The 19,836-nt window shown below is 36.7% G+C and overlaps 1 protein-coding gene across 3 annotated transcripts; it reads left to right on the forward strand.

Moving 5' to 3' along the window:
- The first annotated feature begins 347 nt into the window (after positions 1-347).
- l3mbtl1b (L3MBTL histone methyl-lysine binding protein 1b) lies at positions 348-18,210 on the forward strand. Of its 3 annotated transcripts, none has more exons than XM_056475532.1 (21): positions 348-397; positions 2,607-2,723; positions 2,822-3,014; positions 4,410-4,608; positions 4,698-4,812; positions 4,891-4,942; positions 7,361-7,455; positions 7,680-7,784; positions 7,864-7,999; positions 8,961-9,052; positions 9,158-9,309; positions 9,391-9,467; positions 9,854-9,939; positions 10,840-10,950; positions 11,536-11,650; positions 11,734-11,833; positions 11,908-12,132; positions 12,322-12,383; positions 14,558-14,703; positions 14,788-14,850; positions 16,761-18,210. In XM_056475532.1, the coding sequence occupies exons 2-21, from the start codon at positions 2,613-2,615 to the stop codon at positions 16,887-16,889; spliced, it is 2,364 nt and encodes a 787-aa protein (XP_056331507.1). In that variant the 5' UTR covers positions 348-397; positions 2,607-2,612; the 3' UTR covers positions 16,890-18,210. The 3 variants fall into 3 exon arrangements, with proteins under 3 accessions (XP_056331507.1, XP_056331506.1, XP_056331505.1); XM_056475531.1 differs by lacking the exon at positions 348-397 and adding an exon at positions 1,617-1,791 and having other exon boundaries at positions 11,734-11,815; XM_056475530.1 differs by lacking the exon at positions 348-397 and adding an exon at positions 1,618-1,791.
- The last annotated feature ends 1,626 nt before the right edge of the window (positions 18,211-19,836 follow it).

Raw genomic sequence — 19,836 nt, forward strand, 5'->3', positions numbered from 1 at the left:
AAAACAACAGCACGTTACTGTGAACGCGCACTTGCAAGGTTGCATTAAACACAACTATTTGCGATCCCGTTTGAATAAAGCTGACTCTTGTCGTTTTAAGAGCGTAAAACCCGTAAGACGATTCAAATACCACATAATATATCTTTAATATTAAGGCCTTCTTAGAGCAACATGCACCGATTAAAATAAACTGTAGCACACACGTGAATACTGGGGATATGTAAGGACTCTATGTGGTTCAGTTCGTCTGATTGTTTGCATCATGAAGAGCATCATTCGCAAACACACGTTGCGATGAAGTTTATAGAGGCTGTAGAAGTTGGACAGACACATATGAACTGGCGCATGCGCAGTAACGCCGACATCAGCTCTAAATAAGAGTTAAGAGAGAAACGAGGTGAGTTGCACGTTTATCAATAAATATGACGTTTGTGTCGTCACCCACGCTGTAAACAACGATATTAACACAGAGTGCGTTTGTTGTTTAACAGTTTTCAACCACTGCGGCGATTTTCAACGACCTTTAAAAACCGTAAAGATAAATAGAAGTGACAAGTTTGTGCAGAAGAAATTAAAAGCATGCAATTTTTTATTTCCTCGCGTCTGCGTGCAGCCGAGTTGTTATTTTCATATCGGGATGAATGGCAACTTATTCAAAGTGTCTCGGGGAATGTTTTTCTTTCGGATAAGCACGTGAAACTGTTGATTTGGTTTATTGTAGGCTGCCCTGCTAATGTTACAGCTAGCCAGGGCTATCTGTAGGGCTAACGACATTCCGTGACAAGGGGAAAGTAAGGAGTTTCTTAACGGAGGGGAAAACATTGCGTTTTAATAAAACAAGTTGTACACTTGGCCTTCCTGTGTTAGTTGAAGGTCTGAGCGACGCGAAACAGTCCAGAGAACTGTTATAATTTACATACTTTAAACGTGTCGGCGGCCCTTTGCTATCCTCCGCCATTTTGTGTGTCAGGCGAATGCTAATAATGGGCGCTCGCGCATTGCACTTTATTTATGCTCGGAATAAATTCAGGCATCACTTGAAATATCCAAACAATGTTTTTTAATAAACCTGATGGCCTTTTATGTGATGTTTCCCGGGCGCCGTTACTGTACAGTCTGAGATTTGGATGCAATTTTGATTTATGATAAACGACAGGTCAAGAACGTTATTACAGTAGTGCTTGTTGTATACGAATGATAATGCACTTAAATGAAGAATTTCTTATATGAAAACAAATTCATCACGAGTATGCGCGTTTTGACTTGTCTTTGCGAGCATCCGCCCGCTTTTAAAGCACAGATTTAAGGAGAATCTTTTAAAACTAGGAAAAGCCGAACTTGTTTATCTAACTTTACTTTTCGTCGGTTCTATCCATTACTAAACAGTAAAGTAGTTTAGTTGTGTCAGTAAGAGTCTGTATACATGACTAGCTCGTACAAATTAACATCACAACTATGTTGAAATACATATTTTTGTCCTTCTGAAAGTGCTTGGTGCAATCCGTACTGTAAGCACTAGTCGCCCTCCAGCGGGATTAGGTGGAACTACAAGCGACGCGCAGCTGTTTCGTAAACCTGAGTTGCGGTCGTTTCATCATCCACAGGCAAACAATGTTTTCGAAGCGTTTTCATTATTGAACACGATATCTTTGATAACTTAAACAATATGTGCTTGTGTGGCGCTTTAAAAGTATTAGTGAAGTGTCCGACACTTGCCACATGGAAGTGATTATAACCAGGCCTGTGAAGATCGCTGACGTTCAGACTTGGTGCAGTCGTCATTGTTTTCAAGTATTATTTTTTATCAAATTGTGGAGATTCACAATTTGTAACATAGTTTCACATTACATTGCGTTTGAAGTTATCTAGAAGAAATCACAGCAAATGCAGTCCCAAAATGCAGTTGTTAATATGTAAACACCAAGAGGTGCTCAACATTTAATAACAACCTAAATAATTCAAAACAAGACAAATGATGCATGAAAGTTGAAACAACAAATATCATGATAATCTCTTAATTGATTTGTTTTCTTATTTGAAGGGCTTCAGTTTTGGATACATGAGACATTTAAAATATTTGAAGCTATAACAGCATATATGTGTTTTTTCCTTATATGTTATCGATAGTCTTAGCTATTAAAATCATTAATGTTTGGAAAAGTAATGTAAATTCAGTAGTTTGATGGAGTCCTGAAGAAGTACATCTATTAAAATTTAGATGATTTTTACATGCTTTATGCTTTTTAAAATGCTTTTACTTTTCAGAAATGATTTAAATGTAGGGGATTGTTATTATTTTTAGTCTTCATAAATTAAAATATGTTTTGAAAGCAAAAAAATGGCAAAAGATTGAGTCAAAAAAAATTGGAATTCTGAATTTATTGATCATTTGATTTGTTGATTTATTTTGTATCAGGCTCAGAAAAACTTCTAATCACAATTTTTATTTAACTGCTAATGTGTCTTGTATTGGCTTACATATATAAAGTGTTTGGAATTGGTCAAAATTTCCATATCACCATATTCCTAATCACTAAAGGTTGGTCATTACAAAGTGCTTGTTGACACTGCATTATTTTTTTTCCAATTTCAACTATGTTTTACAGGAAAAGATGGCAGAGACATCTGTGAGTGATGGTCCTGCCACAGGAGGTGATTTTGACATGATGAGTGCTCTAGACTGGAAGGACGGCATAGCCACATTGCCTGGAAGTGACATTCGGGTACATATATTTAATCTTTATAATTCATTAACAATGACATGAGGGACATATTTAACTATTCTGAATGTGCTAATGAAAAGTCTCTTGACTTTTTTTAGTTTCGGATGACTGAATTTGGCACTTTGGAGATTGTCACAGAGGCAGAACCCAAAATTAAAGAGGCAGCGCTTACAGACCCACAGTTTAAAACTACAGGCACAAACAACAGTCATCCACCTGAATTAAACACAACTTCAAATCAGACTGCAAAGATCCAGTCAAATACTGATACTCATCAGACAAGTACTCCCGGTGAGTAAATGGAAAGAAAGTAAACTAAAGTTTTTTGTACATGTTATCTTTTGAGTGCTGTATTATGCAGATTTTGCATATAAGTGCTGTATACACTTATTGTATACAAGTTTTTGGAACAACAAATAATAACTTGACTTCTAGTTGATCATTTGGTATTAGAAGAAAGGCAAAGACCTCTAGATTAGATTACGCTTATTTTACCAGAATAAAATACGATCATGCCTTGATTTTTTATTATTTCATTAGGACAGTAAGGTCTGACTTCGCTTAGACAAAAGTCTTGTCACTTAACAGAAATAATGTTCAGAATAGAATATAAAGTCATGGTGCAGTGGAAAAAGATTTAATATTGTGAATGACTCCCATGAGCTTAGACGACTGCATCAATACATCTCTGCAGTGACTCAGATATCTTATTAATAAAGTTATCTGGAATGGCAAAGAAAGCATTCTTGCAGGACTCCCAGAGTTCATCAAGATTCTTTAGATTCATCTTAAATGCCTCTTCCTTCATTTTACCCCAGACATGCTCAAAAATGTTCATGTCTGGTGACTGGGCTGGCCAATCCTGGAGCACCTTGACCGTCTGCTTTTAGGAACTTTGAAGTATGAGAAGGAGTGTTATCCTGCTGAAGAATTTGCCCTCTCCTGTGGTTTGTAATGTAAAGGGCAGCACAAATGTCTTGAAACCTCAAGCTGTAGATCTCTCGCACACCCCCATACTGAATGTAACCCCATTTTTCCTTCACCAAACTTGACTGATTTCTGTGAGAATCTTGGGTCCATGCAGGTTCCAATAGGTCTTCTGCAGTATTTGTGATGATTGGGATGCAGTTCAACAGATGATTCATCAGAAAAATCGACCTTTTGCCACTTTTCCAAATGATCTAGTAGAAGTCAATTTATTATTTGCTGTGCTTACAACTGGGATTGATGACAAAACTTTTGTCAGGTAGCATATGTGTACAACATGACTTTCAAAACCAAACGGTCTGTGTTAACTTTTTGTTTGTTGAATTGTTGGATTAAATCAATATTAAATCAAATATAATTAAATCAATGTTGGAGATCACACTAATATGCTGATTCCTGAAAACTTAACATCCTGTCTTGCTTTATCATATTATATTTAAATAAAAACATGCTGTGATATTTTTGCTTCTATATCCTGAATTCTATATCTATATCCATTCTAACAGTGCTAATGCGTCATGCAGCAGATGCTTTTTCACTGTCAACCCGTTTTTGTTTATTTGTTTGTTTTCTGCAAAGTGAAACAGAAATTATGCTAATAACAGCAATTACAATGTTATTGTAGTCAGTAAATATATACACCCCCTAATTTACTTTTCAATTCTGTTGCGAAAGCTCAGTTTATCTTGTTTTTTTCAGCCTCCAACGAACCCCAAAGGCAGGCCGGCGGGGGCAGCGGTGCGATTGAAAACCCCAGCATGAACACTGTTCCCAATGCCATCGTTCCTGTCACCGAAGCCCCCGTAAACTGCAGGTCCTGTGGTCTCTCTGGCTCACGGGAGTCCTTCCTACAGGGCAAATTTTGCAGCGCATCTTGTGTACAGCCTTCTAGTGGCAGGTGCGTGGTTTTAACGCTTCCAGAGATCGACCTGTTGCACCGATTAAGCTGCATTTGTTTACACTATTAGTATATGTGTGTATCTGCAGGTCAACCCCAGCTGAGGCAATCGAAGGCGAGCGTTTAGGTAAACGTGTGAGAAAGAAGAAGAAGATGTTTATGGAATCTGAAGATGAGGAGGAGGAGAATATAGAAGAGGAAGAGGTAATAGACACACTCATGTATTCAGTAGTCATGTACTGTTTTCACCATGTTGATTTTTCTTCTGGTTTTATTTTTCAGGAGAGAGTTAAATCCTCAAAGGGCAGACGAGCAGCTAAAGTTGCTAGACTAGGTTGGTTTTTTCAACTCATTTTAAATAAGTCCTTTAAACAAACATTCAACAAAAGTCATTTTTTTGAGTGCACACAGTAATATCGGTAATTTGCTGTAAAATTATTAGAAGGAATTTACAGGTAAATAAAAAACATGCATGTTCGCACACAGTGGAATTACATTAATTTACTGCTAATGTTAAAGGGCACCTATTTTACCCCTTTTACAAGATGTAAGATGAGCATTTGGTGTCTCCAGAATGTGTCGTAAAGTTTCAGCTTAAGATATCGATCAGATCATTTATTATAGCCTTTAGAATCACACATCTCACACAAATGCAGTTTAGAGCACACACACACACACACACACACACACACACACGCACAAATATGCGAGTTTACTGACACCATGCCGTTTACACACATGACAAACTTATAAACAGAGAGTTGTAACAAATATTTTAATTTCAGTTTAATTGCAAAATAAAAAACCACACTCTGTCATGTTGCGGTGGGCCTCAAAGTCACTGGGATTTGGGTCCTATTTTAATGTCAGGAAATTTAAAAAGAGACTTATTGGGTTTATATCACTCTAATATGACAGTGAACACACTACATACAGACAGTTCTGTCCAAACAGCCTACAAAAGTGGATTTTCGGATTTTCATCATCATTTTTTTCCCCAACTTTATAAAAATTTTCAAAAAGTACAAATATTATACGTTTTACAATATTATTGTACATTTTGACAGACAGAGAGAGAGAGAGACTTATTTCACACACATATCTCTAATTCTGCCCCAATTCGAGCAAGCCACAAATACAGAGAAACTCTATTATATTTTGGGAGAAAATGAGAAGTGTCTACATCTAGTAGCACAGTACGTGTCCTCATGCCACCTTATGAAAGAAAAAGGCTGAACTCCCTTACCTCTTACCAAAGCTCTCTTTCCTTATCATTTATTATTATATACTTTTCTTAATTTTTAAAATACTTATTCAACTTGTTTATTGTGACAACAGATATTTATTTATTCATTCATTCATTTTCTTTTCGGCTTAGTCCCTTTATTAATCTGGGGTCGCCACAGTGGAATGAACCGCCAACTCATCCAGCATTTGTTTTATGCACCTTCCAGCTGCAACCGATCACTGGGAAACACATACACACTTATTCACACACACATACACTACGGACAATTAAGCCTACCCAATTCACCTGTACTGCATGTCTTTGGACTGTGGGGGAAACCGTAGCAGCCGGAGGAAACCCAGGCAAACGCAGGGAGAACATGCAAACCTCACACAGAAACGCCAACTGACCCAGCCAGGCTCGAACCAGCGACTTTTTTTGCTGTGAGGCGACAGCACTACCTACTGCGCCACTGCGTTGCCTGACAACAGATATATATATTTATTTAATTTAATTTAATGATATATGTATGTGTGTTTGTTTATTATTACTTATATTTCTTTTATCTATATGCATGTTTTTTACTTTGTATATTGTTATTGCTTTAGCAACATTTTGCATTGTTTCACAGTCATGCCTATAAAGCTGTTTGAATTTTTGAGAGAGAGAGAGAGAGAGAGAGAGTGACAAGTAAACAAGGATCTAAATGATTGTGACAATATATCAGATATATTTATATATTTAATAAAAATAAAACAAAACAAGAAAAAACAAATAACAATAAAAACAAAAATATAATAATGATGATAATAATCTTGTTCCAACCAAAACAACTGTTTATACACTAAACTAAAAGCCTGGTCATGATGTCACACAACAGTGAAGAATGTACAAATTAACTATCATCCATCAGTATGAAGGGAGTATACATTTCCATATATTCAAGGAGAGAACCCCAAATTTTATAAAAGTTTTTGGAAAAACCCTTCAGACAATGTCTAATTTATTCCAGTTTTATGAATTGAAAAATGTCATTAATCCACATAGAGTGAGTAATTACTGTTCTTCAAAGCTTCTCATTGCTGATACAAATTTTCTGGTATATATATATAAAGGGTGTCTTCATGACCTTTCATGGTAATTTACAGGTAATTTTCCCAGGAAATTATGTATGTGTAAATGGGGCTAATGTATCAAGCAATTTATCGTTTCACTTTTATAATTTAATAATTTAAAATGGTTCAAATTTATGATGTAATTTTCAAATACAATAGCCGTAATGCAATATGATGATAATGTTTCTCACACAATTTATTAGAAATTTTGTAATGCTTGTGGATAATAGGGTAATGAGTTAACATTAGCGCACTAATATTGATTCACAATGCCGTTTTTGAATTGACTTGTATTTTTATTTATCATCAACTATCAACATATTCTGTATGTATTATCAATTATCAAAGTAATCATATGAATGCTTTTCTAAGTCACATAAAGTGCCTCTTTGTGATCTTGTTTCCACAGTAACGGCACCTCTCGTGAAGAAGAAAACCTGGAGCTGGTCAGTTTATCTGGAGGAGGAGAGAGCTGCCGCCGCTCCTATCAAACTCTTTAAAGAGGTCAGACACACAGCATGTGTAACTTGCATGTCTTTTCACAGTTCTATAATTAACAGAATGCTTTATATCCTGATTAGGATGGCTAGTTTGATGTCAGGCCAGTTTCATCATTAGAAAAAAAAGTGTTATTTGAAAGAAGAGAACTCTGCAGCTTGAAGGATTTGTTTAGATGGCAACAAAAATGTATGATTTTTACAAATATTAATGTATCATGTTTGCAACAGCACCAGTCCTTTCCACAAAGCAGGAATGGATTTAAAGTTGGCATGAAATTAGAAGGACTGGACCCCTGTCATCCTGCCCTCTTCTGTGTTTTGACAGTTGCGGAGGTAAATCGTTAAAGTTTAATAAGTACAAAACTCAATATGTTATTCTGTGTATTCTGACATGGTTTGATATTGCCTCCAGGTGCAAGGCTACAGGATTCGACTTCATTTTGATGGTTATCCTGAGTGCTATGACTTTTGGGTTAATGCTGACTCGTGGGATGTGAAGCCTCCAGGGTGGTGTGAGAAAACCAGCCTCAAGCTTTTGCTGCCAAAAGGTGCTTAATGTACTAATAGAGATAGATATACAGGGAAAAGAAGTGTTGTCAAGGATACAACATGCAAAACGGCTCTTCTGCAGAGCTTTACTTTAGTTGCATTAATGATGTTTTATAGATGTCCGTTTATGTGGTAAATAATTCAGTCTGAATGGTGTGATGAGGTCTACTAGTTGTTATTCTGAAATTGAAAATAGGTTTTAGCACTGTTTTTTACATGGTAATATATGATTAATAAATGTGTAAATACATGATTTGAATAACATATTAAAATTGCTTAAACTAAAATTCAGGTGTGTGGGATGCAAATTGAAAACTTTTATTCAAAAATAGTAAAACAAATAATTTAGCAGATATTAGTCTAGATTTTTGACTTCTGACCAATTTTTCCATGCATGTTTTATCAGTTATCAACATGTTAAATTCTTAATATTTCAGTCTGAGTGATGTAACAAAGTCAAATCCTAAAATTGAAAATGTTTGTTTTAGTATTGGATTCATTTATTGTTTGTATTATTTGTTTTAATATTATAAACTTAATTTTTTACAAACAATAAATGTGTAAATACACGTTTTAATAGCATTTTGGAAAGAATAACACATACATGTCCTGCTAAAAAATGCAGTTTATTTAAAAACCCAGTAAATTATCTTTCATATGTTGTTTTTAAAGGGATACTGTAAATTCTGTCATCATTTATGCACTCTTCACTTGTTCCAAACCTGTTTGACTTTCTTTCCTCTGTTGAACATAAAAGTCGTTATTTGGAAGAAAGCTGAAAACCTGTATTCATTTACCTCCATAGTCAATGGTTACCGGTTTTTAGCTTTCTTCAAACCATCTTCTTTCATGTTCAACAGAATAACGAAAGGTTTGGAACCACTTGAGGGTGCGTAAACAGTGAGTACAATTATATTTAAGAGTGAACTATCCCATTAATGTTTGTGTGTTTGCTTACAGGCTGCAGAGATGGGGAGTTTAACTGGAATACATATGTGAAAAACTGTAGAGGTCAATTGGCCCCCAAACATCTCTTCAAAAGTCTTAATACAGTATGTCATTTCAAGCACACACACTTCAAGAGTCTTATCAGTGTTAGTTTCTGTTAACAGTGATGATGGTGACTTCATTAACCGTGTGTAATCTACCATGTTTAGTCCGTCACGCCATCAGGATTTCGTGCAGGGATGAAGCTGGAAGCCGTGGACAGGAAGAACCTGTCAGACATTTGTGTAGCGACCATTGCTGCTGCTGTCGATAACCGACTCCTCATTCACATTGACCACTGCGATGACACGCATGATTATTGGTGAGATGTTTGCAGAATTGCTGAGTTGGCAAAGGGCTCAGTGAATGCCTATGGTGGTGAATGTGTTCTGTTTGTTCTCAGGTGTGATGCCAGCAGTCCATACATTCATCCAGTAGGGTATTGTGAGGAAGCCAAGTTAACCCTTACTACACCTGCAGGTAAGACTTACAATATTCATCATTTCAATAATATTCAGCCCAACACCATTGAACTTACTTTTAAGATTGAGTTATATTAAGAGAAACGTTGCATCGTCTTTGACAATGCAGGGTTTGGGGTACACAATATAATATAATATAATATAATATAATATAATATAATATAATATAATATAATATAACATAATATAATATAATATAATATAATATAATAAAAATCTTTCTAAATTCTTTTGAAATTGATTGTTGACCCCACTGTGGCCCAAATTTTGTTCTCTTATTTATGTATTGATTTATTCATTCACACATTTACTTTGAAGGGAGCACTTAAGAGCATGGCAGGTTATATTTCGGTTATTTGAAGTCTGTTTGTGCCTCTCTTTTAGAGTATAAACACCTTAAGGGCTTTTTCTGGGAAAAATACCTTGAAGAAACTGGAACGCAGGCTGCCCCAGCCAGAGCCTTTAAACAGGTGAGGTTTGATCCTTCCCACTGAACTATACAAGATGGATTTAAATCATTTCAAGAGCCAAGTCAGCCTGTACAACTAAAATTTACAAAGAATAAGGATATGTTTACCTGACAATACACTAAAATGGAAACTTTTTAGGAATAGTTTTGCGTGGAGGCAATAAGACTGGTAAAATCAATGCGAATTATGCATAAGCACAGTATGCACGTATGTGTAGAGTAAGTGCATACTGTGACATGACTGTGTAACATGATTTTTAGAACAAAAACAGTTGGCACATGCTGATTCCTGAAAGGACAGTGTATATTTTACATATCTTACTATATCACAATATGTTTTACTACATTTGAATGATTATTCATCATATGCATGTAATTAGTCCCTCAAAACACTGTTGTCATGTAACTGAACTGACAAAATGTGTTAAGTTTTACATTTTTAGTTTAAAAATTATGATTTCTAAAACACATTTTATCTGATTTATGGCATTCATTAAATGTAAAAAATTATTTTTAAATACGTATTTATTAAATATTTATGTATTACTTATTGTATGTAGTTTCAAATGAAAAGTTACTGCAGTCATTGCTTTTATTACTATTAATAATATTATTATTAATAAAAATAACAATAATAATTAATATTACAGTAATTACATTGCAATAGCAATAACAAATGTGCAAAAGTGCAATAACATTTCACAATTTTACAATTTTTGATTAAGTAAATGCAACCCTGGTGTGCAGAATAAGCTAATTTTAAAACATTTAAAAATCCTACTGACCCCAAACTTTTGACCGGTAGTGCATGTATGCGTTATATTTAACTATTAAATAGATGATAAATGTTCTTTTTTTTCTGTGTGTTTCGTGTTTGACCTTTTGATTTTTGGCCATCCAGAGACCACCACATGGCTTCCAAGTTGGGGTGAAGCTGGAGGCAGTGGATAAACGTAATGCCATGCTCATCCGTGTTGCCACTATCTCTGATACAGAAGAACACAGAGTCAAGGTTTACACTCAAATATATCTACATCCTCTTGTTACTGTGGTGTAGTTAAAAGCCAATGTGAAAATATAGTATTTAAGGCTAGATATGTAATTTCCTTCAAAAACCTGTTATCCTGGTAGAAAGTCTATTCAGATATCATTACTTTAAGTGTCATAAATGTATTAATATGTATTTATATCTTCTGTTGAAGTTGTAGCAGGAAGTTGTAGCAAAATGTTTTTATTACAATAGGCTTTCCTACCTGCCTGTAAACATAATTAATTTGCATAACTCTGCTCACCCTGTTTGCACAGACAATAACACATTATCAGCACATTCCTGCTGTTTTCTTTATACTTTATACTTTGTAGTCCTACAAAATGTTTTTTTATACCGGTGATAGACAGGAAGTAGTCTGACATTCATCTTGATGCTTGAGCTTCTGGTCTGCTGTGTTTGTTCATGTGTGTTTATCCATGGAGGGCAGTATCTTTAGCTTTCAATTCTAGCTTGTGGTTGCTAACCATTCCAAAATGGCCAGTTCTACCTTTAATATACTAGTACAGTCTTTCTGTGGTAACTCCTTATGTCTTTATCTACAAATAGCTCCATTTCGATGGTTGGAGTGATGAATATGATTATTGGCTAGATGCCGACAGCCCAGAACTGCACCCCGTAGGCTGGTGTCAGAAGACAGGCCATCCTCTACAACACCCCAATGGTAATGTGCTCTTTGAGATGCACAGATCTAATGATTCTCACATGTAAACAACAGACTCACTCTCAAACCCGTAACCCTGTCAGGTACTAGAGATTCTCCAGTTCCTCCAGGACAAGGCTGTCCAACCCCAGGATGCAACGGAGTCGGACACATCAGAGGACCTCGGTATGGGACACATTACACGTAAGTTTTACACATACTGGTGCGAACACATCTCATTTATGCTTATTAATTTAAACAAATCTATCTCTATTCAGGGCGGTGAGTTGTCCATACTCGGATTTAAATTTTAATAAGGACGGGTTGGTTCCAGACAGGCTGAACGGGGAGAGGCCAGTCACCCTCAGTGGACCTCCACGTCATCGGCGTGCTGAAACACTCACTCAAACACATCAACCCACGTCCAGCGCCAGCACTCCAGAGCCCCCAGACACCACCACTGATGCCTGCCCGCAAACCCGGCCCGTGCGCGAGCATGTTGTGTGAGTGTCCGTTGTTATTTTCCGGTTTGGTTGTTTCATCATTTCAAGTGTGAAAAGCCCTACTGTCTGACACACACACACACACACACACACACACACACACACACACACACACACACACACACACACACACACACACACACACACACACACACTTCTCATTTTTTCCTTGATCTTCATGTACTGCAGGACTGCCACTGCTCCCAAATGTGTCAAGGCACCACAGGTGAAGCAGGAAGGGGACGGAAAAGGTACATATCAATCAGATGATACATTGTAAAACAAATCAGTAAATGAGCAGTTTTCCCTATTTTGTGATTCATATTTTTAGTTGTATTTTTCACTGTTTAATTGTGGTTTTGAATTGTATATTGAATATTAAGGGACCTTGATCTTTCTTCCAACAACTTTTAACCTCGAAAAGTTTAAATAGGGTTTTTTATTGAATTTTTTACATTGTAAAGTGATATATTGTCTGGGTTGGTGTTGTATATTATGGTACAAAAACCATATATTACAGGCTTATTTCTCTCTATATTATTTCAAACTACTAAAATGTCAATAAAAGTCAATCAAAAGTCAACAGAGCAGAGATCAACATCCCAGTTCACAACCATAAATAAATTGAAAACACTTGTGAATCACAAAATACGGAAACTTAATTAACTGATATTTTTTAGAGTGTAGGTTATTTGGACTTCATTTGTGTTGTATGGAGGTCATTGAATTGTTTACAGTGGAGATCAAAGTTATACAACTGTTTATGAACACTTCAACATTCAATTTAAGCTGTTATATTATGGTAGTATAAAAGTGTTCTGAGCTTCAGGGAACTGCTTGACCTGTTTTGCTGTGATCAAAAAAATCTCACTTCACACTTCACCTCCACCTTTCACTGACTTTACACACTGCAATTCCTGTTGCAGGAAGGTCGTTTTGCACCAATTGCCCATTGAGATTCTCTGCATTGTCTTTTCTTCTCTCATATTTGTCTTTCCTAGATAACCAGCCATTTTTAGGATACTTGAATAAGCGATGTCCATTATGAGTCATATTATTGTAAAGATCCAAAATTCTAGGAACAAATTTGGAAAGGCCAACTTCTCTTACTAAGGCTGAAAGATTCACCCCTTTGTCCTTGGTTTAGATAATATCATTCTGCCTGAGGATTTCAGTCACTTTAAAATGACTCACCATCTTGCTGTCTATGCAGCCCAGAGACCTCCAAGTGGGAGGGACTTCTGTTTTAGGTAGGTTTAAGGCTAGATGGTGTGTAGCTGAATGAGCGCATCAATATAGCATCACTTTTGTGACACTGGACATCAATAATTTATGCAATAGTTTTTGCATTAGTGTAAGGCACAGGTGTCAAACTACTGTAGGTCCATAGCTCTGTTTAGCCTTTACTCTAATTCAGCACCTGGTCAGGCTTGTTTGAAACCGACAGGTAAGTGTGTTGAATCAGGGTTGGAACTAAACTCTGCAGGGTGGCAGGCAGCCTTCCAGGAACTGAGTTTGACACCCCTGCTGTAAGGGGTAGGTTTAGAGTTGGGGTTGTTGTAGATGTTAATAAAACAATAGGTTGGATTCACGACAATAAATAAATCTATCAAATGCTCCAGGAAGTTTCTACAGCTCACTTCGAGCTCTAGTTCTGCCCATTCAGAACTGACCTGAGACCTGACCATTTGGTGCTAGCTCTGATCTTAATTCATACCTAATTTGTGAAAATTGAAAAGTTGACAGACAGTTGAATAGGAAATTACCACAAGGTGCCAGATTAACACCTATAACTAGGAGGTATCTGAAAGTGTTTGTTATTTTGATCGCTGTTGTAATTTTGATCATTATTAGAATAACAAATTCATAATTATCCTATTAATTCATAGACAGCCCTTTAGAATATACACTACTCATAAAATATGCTTAAAACCGCTGTTGTTTGTTACCACTGTTCAATTACCTCAAATAGAAAAATAAAATTATGGAAATTGTAGGTTCTGTAATTTTGATCTTCACTGTATATGTATTATTTTGCTAAAAATACATACAGTGATTTAGCACAGTGTTTCTCAACCATGTCCTGGAGAACCACTAGCTCTGCACAAATTTCCATGTCCCCTTAACCAAACACACCTGATTCAGTTTATCAGCTCGTTAGCAGAGCCTGAAAGACCTTTAATGGGTGTGACCGACAAATGAGGCATCCAAAACATGCAGTGTTGGTGGTCCTCCTTGGACATGGTTGAGAAACACTGATTTAGAACACCTCCTTTATGATTCAATGGGGTTCATCCATTTTCTGAATTTATTTGTATGCAAAGTGCACATTTCTAAGTACTTGACAAATGTGTTTTCAGCTGGTTTATTGTACGTGAGAAGAATTTCGAGGCACATCATGATCAAAGTTTACTTGTGTCTGTAGATTCTCTCCAGCAGTTACTGCATGAGTCTGTGTTTTGTGGATGGGAGCCGCCGAGGTTTCAGCTGTGTTGGGAGAAGCATGGCAAACTGTTGCCCGAAGCTTTAGGCCTCACTGCCAAGAGAGTGTCCAAGTGGAACACAGAGGAGGTGATGTTTGGTCATTTTGAATTCATTCAGTTAAGTTTGTATAGAGGTCTTGTACATTTTTATTTATTTTTGTTGTTTTTTCAGGTTGTAAGTTTTGTACGAGGGCTTCCTGGCTGCAGAGAGCATGCTCCCACCTTCAGGAAGGAGGTAATTAACAAAAACCTCATCAGTGCCAATGTGCTTATTGTCAATGTGTACTATTGTTTAAGGTGTAAAAGTCGGTGTGGTTGTTAAATATTTTTGAAAGACTGCATTTATTTTTATAGACTTTTTTTTATTTCTGTTTTAAATCCTCAGAGTAATTTGGTGTTGTTTTTATATTTGTATATATAAATATGTTTTAGTCAAGTTGGCTTTATTGTCATTTTAACAAAATACGGTGCAGTACACAGTGAAATGAAACAATGTTCCTCCAGGACCAAGGTGGTACATAAAACAACATAAATTGACAACATAACACAGGACTGTGCACTACTATAAAAATTTAGAAAATAAAATAAAATAAGAAAAACTAAAATAAAAATAAATAATAAAAGAATTAGAGTGCAAAGTGCAGTTAGTGCAACATTTAGTGCAAATAAGACAGGACAGACAAGACAGGACAAGAAACAGTAACGCCGACCAGTACACTACGGATGTTATGCAAATATTGGAGCAGAGACAAATACTGTACATGTAAACATTTCGTTTATATATGTGTATTAATTAGGGCTGAACGATACTGGAAAAATCTGACATTGCGATATTTGGTTTTATGACGATATATATTACAGTGTAAATGCAATTTCACTACATGGCTTGACTAGAGCTCTTTTTGGAAAGTATTCCTAATTTAACTTTGGGATGATATTGTAGAGAAGGGTATTTGCATAAAGTATGAAGAAACCAGGAAATCTGACAGTGTTCATACACAGTTTTAAATAATCAAATGTAAAATACAACAGTACAGTCTTCAATTATAGACAGTTCTCTTTGAATCTCTCTATGTACAATTCTTTAAGCTACAAACATTATAATTTCTTGTGCACAAATGATTTAAATTCATTTGAAATTCTCGCAGAATCATGGGCCTTAAAAACACATGCAAATGAAAGCATTCACTCGAAGATTCAACTTTGCAGTGACTCTCAGGGTTATGAACTGTGGTGGTTGGTCTACTTTAGCCAACATTAAAGTGGATTAAAACAAATTTCAAAATTGTCCTAAGAAAAAAAATTGATGTTATTCAATAGTTTTAGGACAACTTTGGTGATAGGTTTTGAACCAATGTTGACTACTGTATAATTGAATATCCAGCAATGTGACTTTTGCAGATTTGCACATTGCGACATCAATGCTGAAACAATATATCGTGCAGCCCTACACTGTAAACCCTGCTGTTCTCATTACTAAACATATTAAGTTAATATAACTTGACATTACGAGCAGCACGGTGGCGCATTGGGTAGCGATGTCACCTCACAGCAAGAAGGTCGCTGGTTTGAGCCTCGGCTGGGTTAGTTTGCATTTCTGTGTGGAGCATGTTCTCCCCGTGTTTGTGTGGGTTTCCTCCGGGTGCTCCGGTTTCCCCCACAGTCCAAAGACATGCAGTAAAGGTGAATTGGGTATGCTGAATTGTCCGTAGTGTATGTGTGTATGTGTTGGTCCTCCAGGTTGGGGGTTGAGCTAATTGGGCTAATGACCCACCTCGTAAAAATTAGATATTATGAAATACCAATATATAGAAAGAATGTAAAAAGCTGAAAAATGTGTAAGTTTAGTCTATTAGCTATTTTAAGTTATCTGTACTTAAACATTTAAGTTATCTGTGCTTAAACATTTAAGTTAATTAAATGAAGAGACCACATTTGGTCAACTCAAGTCATTGACTTGGGACTGAGGGAATTGAGGGAATCACTTTCCTCAAATCATTTGAGTAGTCTCAACTTATTAGGGTTTATTGTAGTATTAATGTGCTATACATTTTAATATATGCATAACATTTTTCCTCTTTATTTTTTAAAGATATTCACTATTTTTATTTTAAGATATTTATTTTCTCTCTCTTTTTCCTACAGCAAATTGATGGCGAGGCCTTCCTGCTCCTTACTCAATCAGACATTGTAAAGATTCTGAGCATCAAGCTCGGCCCTGCTCTCAAAATCTATAACTCTATCCTCATGCTGAAGAGCGCAGATGAGGAGTAATGTCTGAAAGTTGCTCCATCCCTCCACAAGCGTTTCTGACCAATGCTCAGTCATTACTCTCACTATGATTGACAGACTTTGGCAAGTCAGCCAATTGAACAAACTCTACATGATCAGAAAAATCCCATCCCTAAAAAGCTGATCATATATGACGTCACCCCTCCCAGCTCCTCTAAAATAAGTCTCGTGAAACAGATGGTCTGATTGATTATCCGATCATCTGTTGATTTTACACTCTGGAGGGGGTGCATGTGGACACTATACTGAAGCACCTTAAAATGCTTAAAGCTTAAACTGGAACCTTGCGCTGTAGATATTTATCTTTTTATGGTTGCTAACATGACGGCTAATCGAGAGGAAAGATTGGTGGAGCTTTTACTTGAAATATCAATTTTTAAAAAATGCAAAAAGACCATTGTTTGTAATCAAACACACATCCCAAAGGATCCGGATTGGCCTGTTTGAAACCACTAGAGGGCAGCGGGATTTTGTGTGTGTGTGTGTGCGTGTGCGTGTGTGTGTGTGTGTGTGTGTTTGAAAGACTTTGCAAGCACGTGTGTGTGTGTAAAATGAATAATGGGTGCTTGCATTAAATGTCAGGGAATTGTTGTTCTGGGCAGATCTGGAATTGAATGTCTCAGTTTGTATTCACATGAGATGTGTGATCTTGTAAAAATGCATTTGTAAATTAAGAAAACATTGTATAGTGCTTTGGACGGTGTGCTGACTGTACAAACAGAATAGAGAGAGAGTGTTCGTGTGTGTGTGTGTGTGTGTGTGTGTGTGTGTGTGTGTTCGTGTGTGTGCGTGTGTGTTTTAAGCCTCTGAGACCCTGAGATATTTTGTCTTGTACAAGCATTCCTGAGCACCAAGACATTTTGTCCTGTCATTGACTGAGTAAAAGCTAATCTGTTGTGTGGTGCAGCTCTGCTACAGCTGATCTGACTCACTCTGCTTTCATGCTTTGGTTTGGATTTGCGGTGCTTCTGAAATTATACATACATGTACAGTATATGCCGGTTTATCTTCTAGCATTAAGGTCTGGATACTCTGATCAAATTAGCGTGAGAAACCGGTGAGGAATTTCAGAATGGTTCTACAAAACAGTTAAAATCCAATACAGATAAAATTCTGCTAATTTGACTACAAGGCATTTGGACAATGATGGAAAATCAAGATGTGGGGAAATCCTCATTGCAGAGCTTTGGCGTGTGTGTTTGTGTGTATGTCTAAGCAGATGGGTTGTGTTTGACAGAATGTGTTTTTGCCCAAATGGATGAATGGATAGATTGATGGAGAATAAATAAGGATTTCCAACAGAGTTGTTTGGTTATTCAGTGTTTTTTGAAGATCTTAATAGATACAAATAGGTTTGGGCCGGTAAACGATATTTTATCGAATTGTGATATAAATGTATGTCAATAGCAATGATAAGCTTTGTACTTTTTAACTTTATATTGATCTAAGAGCCAATCACACAGCAGAAATGTGCAACAATGGGAATCTAAAAGTGGGTTGATATTAGAGATGTACCGAATTTTCGGCCACCGAAAATTTATCGGCCGAAAACTTTGTGTCATTTAATGGACCCCTCCTTTGTGACTTCAGTCATTGTTGGGAGACTCTTTTAAATCTGAAAGCATTAACAACTTATTTATGAAATATATATCGTTATCGTTCAATATAGAAAATAATTATCGAGATTACATTTTTGCCATATCGTCCAGCCCTAAGTACAAATGGAGCTGTATTTCATTTCATACGTTTTTTTCTAATTTAACTGAAGGTGTATGCTTATGAAAAGAGATGGAATTGTATGGAGTTATTTGGCAATGAAAAAACCAGATGGTAAAAAATAAATCCAAATCCAGCAAGATGTTGCTTCTTAAGTGGCCTTTCCTACCAGCCGTGTCCCGGCCATTCCTTTAATTCCCAGCAGTCCAAGGGCTCTCCAGAGTGACTGCTCCGCGAACCCCCTTCAACCAACCTCTACTGGTAAATTCCAGGCCCTCCATCCATTCTCTTGGCTCTCAAGTATGAGACCTTGATATTTCTTGAGCTTGCGTTCATGGGCCTGCTTCATTCTTCCCTGGGTATTGTTATTTCTATAAGCACCACCTGTTTGGTGCCTATAGACCAGAGGACAGTATCTGCTCTGAGGCTAGTGTGTGCTATCTCCTCTAGGAGTTTAAGCAGCTTTTTAAGGTCTTCCCGCATTTCCCAATCCTTTGCTGAGGTCAGAACACCTCCTCTCCTTCATCCTGCTGCAGTGCTCTCTCCTAACCTAATAAACTGAAACAGCAATGCTCATTAGAATGCCCATATAAGTAAAATGATACAAATAAAATGTCTTAAAGCGGTGGTCCACTACGATATCATATTTGAAACTTTTGTTGAGGTGTAATGTAGCTGTGTGAACATAAACAACATCTCTGAATGTAATACGCTCAAAGTTCAATGCAAAGGGAGACAATGGCTTTTAGAGTTAGCTTAGCAAAAGCCTACAGCGAACGACTTGGGGACTACAAAAAACTACATCTGGGTTAGTAAGATTACAAGGGCTTCAGGCATTCACCACACGCATTCACCCCACGCAGCAAAGGGACGTGGCCAGAGGCGCTGTAATGTTATAGCAGAGAAAGCTAAAATGCCATCCAAACGCTGCCGATTCCACAGAGCTCATTCTGTTTCTGTATTTTAGCTTCCAAAGGACACGGCACAAAGAGACAAGTGCTTACAATTTCATTTTAATTATGTTCCAGAGAATTAGAAAAAATATATAGCTAGCATTTGACAAAGAATCTAGACAAAGAATCTTTCAGAATCTCTCCTAGTTCAGTGCTGGATTCGGTTAAAAACTCCTCCAACCGATGAAGTGGTGGATTGTGAGCCACAACCAGTAAGTACTTTTATTTGTTAAAATTGTTCTATTACATGCACACTTTCC

The sequence above is a fragment of the Danio aesculapii genome, chromosome 16 (assembly GCF_903798145.1).
Source record: "Danio aesculapii chromosome 16, fDanAes4.1, whole genome shotgun sequence".
Taxonomy (NCBI): Eukaryota; Metazoa; Chordata; class Actinopteri; order Cypriniformes; family Danionidae; genus Danio; species Danio aesculapii.

Coding starts and splice junctions, on each gene's coding strand:
- l3mbtl1b (XM_056475530.1), top strand. CDS start 1,720: ATGGAAGTGATTATAACCAGGCCTGTGAAGATCGCTGACGTTCAGACT. Junction 1,792..2,606: donor GCAGTCGTCATTGTTTTCAA/GTATTATTTTTT, acceptor TATGTTTTACAG/GAAAAGATGGCAGAGACATC. Junction 10,951..11,535: donor CAGAAGAACACAGAGTCAAG/GTTTACACTCAA, acceptor ATCTACAAATAG/CTCCATTTCGATGGTTGGAG.